The sequence below is a fragment of the Rhopalosiphum padi genome, chromosome 3 (genome assembly GCF_020882245.1).
Source record: "Rhopalosiphum padi isolate XX-2018 chromosome 3, ASM2088224v1, whole genome shotgun sequence".
NCBI lineage: Eukaryota > Metazoa > Arthropoda > Insecta > Hemiptera > Aphididae > Rhopalosiphum > Rhopalosiphum padi.
The window spans coordinates 67,755,886-67,768,134 of NC_083599.1; the positions used below are offsets into that span (position 1 = coordinate 67,755,886).

At 28.2% G+C, this 12,249-nt stretch overlaps 1 protein-coding gene across 1 annotated transcript; it reads right to left on the minus strand.

Annotated features, from left to right (window-relative positions):
* Positions 1-3,806: 3,806 nt before the first annotated feature.
* LOC132927157 (uncharacterized) lies at positions 3,807-11,879 on the minus strand. The gene is made up of 3 exons (XM_060991625.1): positions 11,338-11,879; positions 5,852-5,983; positions 3,807-4,231 (listed from the first exon to the last, which is right to left on the minus strand). The coding sequence occupies exons 1-3, from the start codon at positions 11,605-11,607 to the stop codon at positions 4,145-4,147; spliced, it is 489 nt and encodes a 162-aa protein (XP_060847608.1). The 5' UTR covers positions 11,608-11,879; the 3' UTR covers positions 3,807-4,144.
* Between the last annotated feature and the right edge of the window lie 370 nt (positions 11,880-12,249).

Here is a 12,249-nt window from a genome sequence, read left to right on the forward strand (position 1 = left end):
TAACTAATAACAATTTTTTTAGTTTTTTCTACGCAATAAATACACACAAGAAACAATTATTTTCACTGTTGTAAAAATATTCTTATTAAAATTATTTGATAAGAAATTCATATTAATAAAAGTCTGCTAATGATTAAATATATGATCGTATTTGTATTTGGATGAAATGACCTTTAAAATGAATATTTGATACAAAAAAAAAAAAAAATAAGTTTAAAAAGCCTTCGTTATCTGAAATCTTCAGAAATATAGATTTATCATGACTCAATTCGTCAAACAGAATTTACAAGAATATAAGTAATATATACATAAACTAATTAAATAGGTAATATTATCTTCCAATGATGTTATTTAATAATAATACTAATTAGTAATTATATATTAATTAATTAAGTAATAATATATTAATTATTATACTTCAAATACCTGTAGGTAAATAGAGTTATTATCGACATACATTGAAAAAATATTAAGCATTTCAAATATTTATTAAAAGCAGCTAAACAGAGACCAAACAAATTAAACAATTTAAATATTATTTCGTGAAAATGCCAATTCCATACAATTATTTCTTTATTAATTACAATGAAAAAAGAAAATCCTTTTGGTCAAAAATCGGTAGTGAACCTATACAATTTAATGATCCCGTTTTCGTTGGTTTTTCATTGGTTTACAATGTAAATGTGGTTTACAAAATTACAATGAATCGCCTAGTTTTCAACAAATCTAACCTATAACTTAACTTATGAATAATGTACCAACTACCTTTATCAACTAATTCTCTATCAGAAATGACATTCAATGTTATGATAAATTCAAATAATGGTCTTCTCAAAAATACACAATTTATCATGTCAAACAAATACATTCATTATTCGTCATTACGATCGGAAAATAAATACTTATATAGATTTATAGTTATTCATTATATATTATAATATATTGTTGGGAAATACCTAACTATAACTGAGACGTTTTAATAGTGAAAAAATTTAAAATACATTTTATCCATTAAAGTATATACTATATTATATAACCTAATTTTTAAAATTCATATGTATTTCAATTAAATGTTCTTTAAATATTAACTAAATCTTAACTATTTCAATAAAAATATTCTTTAAATATTCTTTTTAAATTGTACCTAACTTGTAATTAGTAGGTAATCAAACTTGTAATAGCATGTAATATGCTGAAACATTTTAATTTTAATAAATAAAAAAAAATTGTACCTATATATATATATTATGTATTATATAGAAAAAAAAATGGATAGACATTTGAGGAGAGGGAATTTAAAAATTATATGACCAATGACAATACAAATAGGTACATATTGAATTTTCGGCTTTTGAATTTTGATATAAAAATAAGTATTTTAAATGTTTCGATTTTAAAGTTGTAATCAAGTATTGCAATTTCCATGCATTATTGGACACATTGAAATGTACGTAATACGATGTATGATAATAATATGATATATGTAAATGTAAAAATAATTGATATTTTCATTTCATTTTTCATTTTTTACTATAAAGCAGGTTGAAACCTTAAATAACTAGATAGGTAGAACGACAATGAACCAATTTACCTATTGGTACTGTATAATATTATAATATGTTATAAATATAGCAAAGACTTTTCGTGGTAAAAAATATCTAAAAATTGAACTTTTCGGGTGATGTGTTTATCAAAATTTCTTTATAAGTATACAAATAACAATTATTTATTAAAGCAACACCTACTTATTTGTGTTGTAATTATTATTGTTAAAAATTAAAATCAATAAATAATTTTTAAGCTGGTAAACGACGTTTCAATCGTCCTCAAAATTATCATAGTAAAAAACTAATAAAATAAAAAAAAAACTGCAATTTTTCCATTTTCAACATTTGTTTTGTTCAGAGAGAATTGATTTTGATACCAATCACAATTTTCCATGGTCAGTTTATACCAGTTATTGCCTTATTTGATGTTCAATATTTTTAAGCACTTGTAATACAGTGTGAACATTTAGAAAATGCGAAAATACCGGTTTTCAAAAAATGTGCTTTTGGCTGGTTTTGAAAGTACACGCCTCAATTACATGTTTTTATTATTACTCCTAATACGAAAACTTTTCACATAATTATCGTTGACTATAGAGGGAAGTTCCTACATAGGTTATAACACGTAGAACCAAGAACGTTTAATTTTTTTCTATACAATATACTACAGTTTAGTTCACACTTTAGTTCCTTGACAGCATTAAAAATGAAAATGTTAGTATCCATAAAAAATTAGACAAATTTCCTTCATGTTTTCAGACTAACTATTATAGGCAGTAGTTTGTGTGGTTATAATGTATTTTTATGTTTAATTTTATGAAAATTATAAATAAAATAAATTTAAAAATAGTTAAAATATTATCTCTTATTACATATGTATTTAAGTAAAAAAACAAATAAACTAAATTTAAAAACGTTTTATTTAAAATATAAATTCGTTTGTTTTCCGTTATACTATTCAATTTCAGTATAGTTTTACACAAAATACATATATATTATATTAATTTTATATATTGGGTTTAGTTACTGTTTTAATTTAAAATTTTATTTAAAATTAAGCGTACCAATAAATTGCCATTACAAGTTTTCAGTGATAAATCTGGATAAAATGCGATGGAACTTTGTCTAATTTTGCGTGAAAACTAACATTTTCAATCTAAACGTAATAGAAATTACCATAACTAATTGCTGTTTGTTTACCATTTATGGTTTGGCATAGACCGTTTAGGTAAATTTACCCAAACTGTAAACAGATTTGGTGCATAATTATATACCGTTCGGGCAAAAGTACTTATTCCGCCAAAAATACCATTTAAGCAAATAAGTATGGATAGGCTAATACGTGAATTAATTTATATACAATATAATATTATAGTAATATACAGTTTTAAAAAATAAAAACATTTATAATTTTCATAAAATATACCTTAACTTAGACAATGGTGTAATAATATTGTAACTTGGTAATGTATAGAAAAAAATTAATAAAATTAAATTAAACGTAGGTAAATCAAAGTCTACAGGTGTTGTTCACGTAAAAATAATTTCACTCGCCCATAAGGACCACTATCCTTTTAGTCAAAATTATTACATTCGCTCAAACGACCGCCACGCCGTCTCTCTATGGTTTTATTTTATACATAATAATTAACATGTATAGGGACTTTAACATACAAAGTATACATACGTTCTACAATGGCGCTCATTAATGGTAGAAATATACTTTTTTAATATTTATCAAGGTACTAAATTCGCACAAAATGTGGTAAAATAATCACTAAAAATACCTACGAAATGTATGCAAAAATATTTTTAAAGTTTTTGAAACTCAACGCTTTCAATAGGATAAATAGCTGAATTCACGATGAAAAAGTCTTTCGTAATAGAAAAATACATCTCAATTCTTAGTACACCGGGTGTTCGATAAGTTTGGAAACTCTTAATAATATTACTGTACGCGTATATTTTTCATGGAGCGATAACGGATAACATTTCTGTACATTTTTTTATAATATAAAATATTTAATGACCTCATTAATTATATTATCATATTATCATTTATCAGTACCAATAATTAGTCTAACGCATGTTTACAAACTTATTGAACACTCCGAACAAATGGGTTAAGTTACCAAATTCAGTAATTTATTTCTAATGTAAAACCCGGCCTGACTTAAAAATCAACAATTAAAAGTATACCTAGGTATATAATATGATTATGTTATACAATTATTAAAAGAAAAATTAGAAAACCAAAGATTTAAAAAAATATTACTTATATTATGTATATTTTTTTTAAGCCAAATGTATTACAAAATATATAAAGTATGTTTCTAAATAAGAAACAATTCAAAAATGCAAAAAAAAAATATGTACAAAAACTGAATTTAATATATTATGCATCGTTAAACTGCATTAATCACCGCCATAAAAAAATCATTTATTTTAATTTATGGTGAATAATTAGTTTAAAAAAACGTTAAAAATGATTTAATATACACGAAATAACATAATATTAAAAATTGTGACCTAGAAGTTAATACTAAACACATAATACATAATATTTATTGCACACTGATTATAACCGATTTGCGTTATCATTGCAGTCCTATTAATCTTCCACCTAAATTGTTTAACATTTCTGTAGCTGTTCTGGATAACTTTTTCGCCGTATCCACTGGAAACTGAAAATGAAAAAGTATGAAAAGTTAAATTAAATAAATACTAAGGGAATATATATTATTACTAAATATTTATATTTATATTGTACCAATAAATATTACATAGATATTTAATTATATTAGGTATATGTATTATATTAATTCAAAATTAATTAGGTAGTATATATTATCACACAATAAATGAGAAGTGTAAGTTATAAAATATAAGTTAAGTGGCTTTCTTTTAGTCATACCAAATTTTTACAAGTGTAACAGTTTAAACATCAGATACATTAATGTTACAAATAAGTCATCGTCAAACATGCTTTTTGAGTTATAAATTATTTACACTATTGGATAATATACGATTCGTGTACGAATGATGGAACATCAAATTTGACATGTGATAAATTAATCAAAACTCAACGTTTATCTTGACCTAAATTTAATTTATGAAAGTCATATTATTATATTTTTTCAAATAACAAAACACACAGTTACTTTCAAGCATAAATCACATTTAATTAATAAATTACGAAATGCATAAACCACCACACTTGGTGCTATTGAAACGGTATAGTATAACTATTACACACTCGCCATAAATATTTAAAACAAAATGGAAGGGTAAATTATTTGATAAAAGTAACAATAGACAGTAGGTAGGTAGTCCTTTTTGTTTCGCATATACGAAGAAAAAGTGATATGTTTTTGTTTTTTTAAGGTTACCTCAAAATGTTATGCAAACCGATTTCACGAAACTAAGCATTATAATGTGAAATCTTAACTCATCGAAAGTAATTTTAAAAGCATCTCTCTAAGGTTTTTTATAATTTATAATTCGTGTTATTACGATTTTATGATTAGGTATATCAAATGTTAATATATATATTATATATATGCACTTAAAACCAATTCATCTCGATCACTGATCCATATCGAAATTATAAGTGTTATAGGTAACCTCCGTCGTGCTTTTCCCCGGGCAAAAATATTTGTCTTTAAATCGATTTTGTTTTTTTTAAACTAATTTTGAAAAATTATTCAAGTTATTACTTACAGCTAATAAAAAATATTTTTAACTACAAAAATGTCCATACAACATTTGATTCCACTGTTTTGTTAAACGGTATAATATAGATATTACTCCCAAAATTATTTTAAATTTCTAATATCACTATTAATTAATCAGCGTTAAAGAACACGAACTATGAAAATGACTATTGCCTACTATTGCTAATACGTATACTATAATGTTATTTACGCGAGAAACACGTCTCTCCATTTATGTGTGTTAATTGAATGGGATTTGTTCGCTATCGGATCGGTCATCATCGGCTTTAAATATTCAAACGATAACACTGTGCATAGAGAACATTTTCAATAATTTTTTTTATTCCAAAATTAAAAACGCGTGTCTACTACAGTGTGCACCGCTACAATTAAACAAACCCATTAATTTCAAGTGAAATCGAAAATCTACGACAGCTTGACTAATGAGGTTTTTTAGATTTACATATTATTATCATCGTGTGTATTCTTCTTTCTTCTCGAGCATTTCCGATTAAATCAAACCAACATTAAACGCTTTTAAACAAATAACGCATGTGTTTTAAGAAATACAAGGTCACGAGTGGTATTTACCGAAAGCGCCGAGGTCAGCATATTGGAAACAGTTTCCACGCCGCCGATTACACCGCGTCCGATCCTGTTAAATTTGTCACCATCGTTGCCGTATTTATCTTCTTCTCTAGTCACATCGACCACCGGCAACGGCTATAACATATAATGACAAAACTTGTGATTAGATAAATAGGATGTTAAATACCTAAAAACAGCATTTACGATTAATATTCCCGAAAAATATCAAAATACCTGTATGGCCTCAAAATATGATCGTTATTCGATGAGGTAAAGTCAATATTATTATCAATCATTCAAATACGATATTACTACATATTTTTAATTTATAGCAATATTAGGTTTATGCTATTATGATATGTATTATTTTTACACAGGTACCTAAAGATGTTAAAAATATTCTTAGAAACCTGAAATATGAGCAAAATTAATGAATTCAGTAGCTAAAAATCTATAGAAATTCAAAAACATTCATACGTCGTCATACAAAATGGATTTATAATAATCCACTTCTAATTTGGTAAAAAAAAAAAAAAATCCTATAAAAGAAATAAAAACTAAATAAGTAATTACAATAATTAATACAAATCTTTCATTATTAAATATTTCATCATATTTTTAAAATAATTTGATACGCGTCTACCAACAGATACGATAATGGGCACTCGTATTTTTAAGGTGCACTAAATTTAAAAAAACAGTGTGTGTTATCGCCATCTCAGACTAATTACACTATAATAATACGTTAATTTTATGTGAGACCTTCGTATTATTATATCCACCACCTAATCTGAGCAACTTGTCCCTCACTCACAAACGGTTTACAACAATATCGATCGTTATATTAGTTATTACTTATTGCTAATCATATATTATTATACATATTATAATATTATATCAATCGATCGCACACAACTATATACGCCGCGTCGTGTTTTCATATAGTAATTAGAATATAAATAGCCCACGTGCTCACGTTACCATCAATTATAATAGTTCGATAAACACAATAAGTACTCAAAATTGAGTTTTATATTGCATAATGTGTTTGAAAATATTTTTAATTATATTATAATTTATTCGTTTGGTTTTGCGTCTTTGATTTTATAATGAAAGCAAAGTACAATGACAATATTATTACTTAGTTCTACACGTGCGAGGAGTATATTAATATTGTAACGGGCAGGGAAAATACATAATATGAGTGATACGTCTTAAAGAGATGATGCAATTATTTCTCGATGATTGACTCAATAAATCTGTAAATACAGTTTATATAACCACATGGCAAATACGCATGTATATGTATGTTACATATATTATATACAAGTATATTATATTATATTTACAGATAAGTAATTAAACATTGAAAGTATTACACAAATACATATTATTTATTACTTAATTTAATCGTTAATCATAATTTTATTATTTATTATTATTATTATTTCTATATATTTGCATCACCGTTTTTTAAATTTTTTATCGACTTGTTTTATTTTTGTAATTATAGTGTGTGTTTTTGGTAAGATATTGATGCAACAGTTTGTTCAAGATGAGTAACTGTAATAAATTTAACACGGTCGATAATAATATCATAAACATATTATTTTATACAGCACTCTCGGTGAAATTATCTTTCAGTTTCAAAAATTGGTCATTAATCTATGATTATACATTTTTAATTAAATACTATTATAACAAAATAACTTTTTAGTCAGTAAACATTTCAAATCACGACGATCACGAGCATACAAGATGTGTACCAAAAATGCAGTAAATTAAGTGATTACACAATATAATATTCTAACCGCAACAGTTTCGGATTCTCCTGTTGAGTGTTAATATTTATTACTATTAACAATAAACTATGATTCGATATCAATATATTATTATGTGGATTCACTACAAGTCGTGTACACAACGACATATTTTTCTGTTATTCAATGGAAATATCGGTATTCACCTACTCGCTCTATTATACAACATAAAAATAGTTAGAGCAATATGTTACGAGATGGAAATACGAGAAGAATAAACATTATTATTATAATAATTTATAACCTATTATTCAAAATCATTATAAAAAATACTGAAATAATGTACCTATGTTGACAGGATGGTAATATTTAGTTATTTAATGCAGGATTGTAAGAACAGTAATTATAATTAATTAAATGGTTCAATAAATCACTAATATAAGGCCACTAAATCATGTTTAAAAGACCTTAGCTCACTTAATTAATTAAATGTTAAGTGATTATTCGTGCAACTCGGTACTAATATATTATTGTAAATAACGTCATTCTTTGGCACGATTAACCGGCTGCTAACTATTATACATGATTTGTTATTAAAAAAAAAACTTTTCTGTTTTTTATTTTTTTACTTTTTCATTATTATTTTTTTTTTTTAATTTATTAACTTTATTATTCAGAACGTGTAAAACATAATTTATTCTGTTGGTCGAACAGCTTACCTACTTAAAAAGACTAATGTCGATATTATTATTCGCTTATACCGCACAATTAAAAAAATATCAAAAAAAATTGTGACCGCACTGCGGGTAGTTGCAGTGAGGTATATGACGTGTGTGTGGAGAGAGGAGCGTTTGCTTTTGTAACCAATGAATAAATAATGCATATAACTATTATATTATTTCGTTGACACGTCTCTTTCTATCGAACTAAACCAGCGAGTTTTAAACGAGTTCTATTATGTTATAAAAAATGTATCACATTTTGTCTCGATGTTGTGACGTATTGACTATTTTAAGAACTAATTATCATATTTTATTTTTCATTTTCGTTATAATATTTGATGACTTTAATGCTATTACAAATTAAAGACATTACGTCTCATTATATCACTCGACAGTTTATTTCAAATGCTAATTTATTATTACACATCAGTATATTATAATAATCAATACGGTTACGCATGGCATTATCGATTATTATAACAATATAACACACTACTATAGTTCCCAGTACAAATAAGTACTAACTTTTGTCGTACATTTTTGATATTTTTGTTACATAATAATATATTATTATTTATTTGTGTTTTTTTTATTAACATTTTTCATTTTTCTGCAAATGCAATAATATCGCTCTTATTATATTGCACAACGTGTTTACCAGTTTCTGCGCGTGAAAGTTGATATAGACACTTCTGCAAAATACAATCACAATAATTATAATTTAATACGTCTTGTTATACAGACATACGCACATACAGTTATTATTAGTATTTATGCCATTGTCAACATTTATTACGTAATTACAAAACCATATCATTTGCCTATTATGGTAATAAGTAATTTGTATATTATATTATGTAAATATCATATATGTTTATACGTATACAAAAGTTAGGTGCGTACAGATCTTAAAAACAAATACAAATATGCCTATATAAAATACGTGGTGTGTACCTACAAATTATAATATCAAATAATTTATCAGTGCACTCAATCGAGTAAATAATATTAAAAACATTAAATATTTTCAATGTCCCCGAAACTTGTGATAACTTTTTTTCTTTAATTTATGATTTTATTATTTAACTATACTATATCAATATACTATAGCCAGTCTATAAAGGTAATAGAGGATAAGTAGTATACATTTCTAAATGAATTATGATCAACATGATGACAATTAAATAAAAACATAGAAATATAGGGTTAAAGTGCATCCACGGAGGTGTGCAAATCAGTTAAAAATATACACCTCACTCGGGTAAATCATTTTCGCCGTCTGTCAGTTCAATTATTCAAATTATTTTATTTCTATCAAAGATTTGTAAAACTGTAAGAAGAACACGAGTGATAAATAATTAAGTATATGACTAAAATCTGACGAACGCTGTTCATATTTTCACCAATCGTATAAAAGTATTGTAAAATAATATTTGTAAACAGGGTATTTTTGAATAATTTTTTTTTTTTAAATATACTATAATATGATTATATTAAACTACCAAACAGAATTAATAATGATGGTTCCGCGAACTTTAATCAATACTGATAGAATTATAGTAAACACGTTTTGATAAATCTATACAATTCCTAATGTACTTGATGTTCAATATTTGTTATACATAATTATTATAGAAGATTTTGATGTCATGTAGAAAGTAAAATATAATATGTAGGTACACTGGACCTGTTTTGAAACGTGGCGCGAAACATCAGCCGCCTATATTGGTTTTATAATGTGTGATTTAAGAAAATTCACTCAAACAACAGTTGCATAATATCTATTGCCTATTCTTATATTATATTGTATAATAATATTGTACATTTTAAACTAAATAAATATTGTACTTTAGAAGATAACTAAAGAAAATTAACCCATCGTTTTTCGTTTTAATCAAAATCTCTTATATAATTGTTGAGAAAATCGAACTCTACCAATTGCAAGTCACTCGGCTTATCATCGATCTAATGCATTGATCGATCAATATAATATAGCAAATACATTGTAATATGACGACATAATAAATGAGTGTTCGACTAAAGTCAGAATATAATATTTAAGTATAAAATGTGTTTATCAATAATTAATGGACCCACAGTTTACAGGAATAGTATCACCCTTAAAGCGCCAAAAACTAAACTTAATAAAATACTACTAATAAATACGTAATTTTGTCAAACCCTGTAATGATGCATTTTATTATTCGACGTTATAGTGTTGCCACATTATAATCACGGTTATTTAGATGATTTAAACGTAAAAGGGTTCCTAATTTTTTTTTTCATATCGACAAAAACCCGCAGTAATGAAATTCGTGACAATGATTATTAAAGATCGTCTAAATATATATCATTACAGTTTGCTACGTTATAAACATTAACAGGCAATGGATCGAAATGTCGAAATCGTTACCGAAACGTGACGCGCGTCCGCCGTATCGTCATAATCTCTATAAGGCTGTTGGGCAGGTCCTACATTATTATGTTATTATAAACATGTCCACGGTCGGATGCTGTGGACTTGGATCTCCTCCCTTCTACAGCCACAAGTCGTTTCCCCTCCGCGTACATATGCACACACACAAATCACACACCGGTTGCGTATAAAAATCTCCTGTAACCGAACCTAGTGATGTATATACGTCCATTCCCCTCCCACCACCCGCAAAACCAAAATCGACGGCTTCTAGAGGATTCGACGGGTAAAAAAGGATTGCACATACGATATCATAGAGAGGAAAGTGGTTCGCACAGTCGGCCACGCTGCGTAATTATTGAGTTGCCATAACCACATAATATTATTATGACGTGTGCTTATAACGGTATAAATATACACGTATATTATATTAATATCGGTACATCGTCGCGGAATCGGGTAAATCACGCGCGTCCGATCAGAACTAATCGAGTCGCATGTATGGGAAGGAACCCATCGCCGATTTCGTGCGATCACAATAATAATGATAATAACGATAATAATAATGATATAATGATGCGATGCGCGTACTTTCAAAAAATTCAACAGCTTGCCCTGGACGAAGGACAACTGTCTCTTCGCCCTGTCGTCGGTGACGGCGTCGCTGCCGTCGTTGTCGTCGTCGTACTTGGCGTCCGCCAAGGCGTCCAGCGACGGATCGAACGGTTGGTCCGTCTCCGCGACGGATGCTGCGGCGTCGGTGGCGTTCCGGTCGGTCTGCCGTAGCCGTCGGTCGGGCAACGGGACGGCCAACGACGAGCAACAGCACAGGGCGAACCAGACGAGGGCGGACGTGTTCATCGTGTCGCCGGCGGTGGAGGATATCCGTCTGCGTCGACGGTTTTCGCTGTACGTGAAATCGACGCGATTTCCGGTCACCACACGAGATTTTTCCCGAAGACTGCGACGACGGCGTAAACGACGCCCGCGCGAATGTTACCGACTAAAAATTATATTTGCGACGTGCACGCGCGCGAGTTTATCACACTGTCCCGAGTCGCGAACGCGGTCGGTCGAAAGCTATCGTCGTTATACTCGTTTTGGTGTTGCGCCAGTGAAAGTAGAGTGTAACATTACTGCTTCTTCTACTACTACTACTACTACTACTACTGCTACTACTACTACTACTACTACTACTACTATTGCTATGACTACTGCGACGTCTGCGGTTACTTCTGTTAGTGTATATAGGTACACTAAATAACTGTCGTCGGTGTTTTGTCGATCGATTTCACCGCGTCAAAGACAAAACTGCGGACACGACATAATATAATATAATTATTATGATATTATTGACTGCGTCTGAATGGGTACCCATACCTAATAATTGACATCCTAATCGTTTCCCGATATTTTATAGGTGGCATACGCATCGAAATCGGTTCCCTCGATAAAGACTTTCGAAAAAGGCGAAATTATGCAATCCCATGATATTACCCAATA

Coding starts and splice junctions, on each gene's coding strand:
- LOC132927157 (XM_060991625.1), bottom strand. CDS start 11,607: ATGAACACGTCCGCCCTCGTCTGGTTCGCCCTGTGCTGTTGCTCGTCG. Junction 5,984..11,337: donor AGCTGTTGAATTTTTTGAAA/GTACGCGCATCG, acceptor TATATGTTATAG/CCGTTGCCGGTGGTCGATGT. Junction 4,232..5,851: donor TGCTGACCTCGGCGCTTTCG/GTAAATACCACT, acceptor TTTCATTTTCAG/TTTCCAGTGGATACGGCGAA.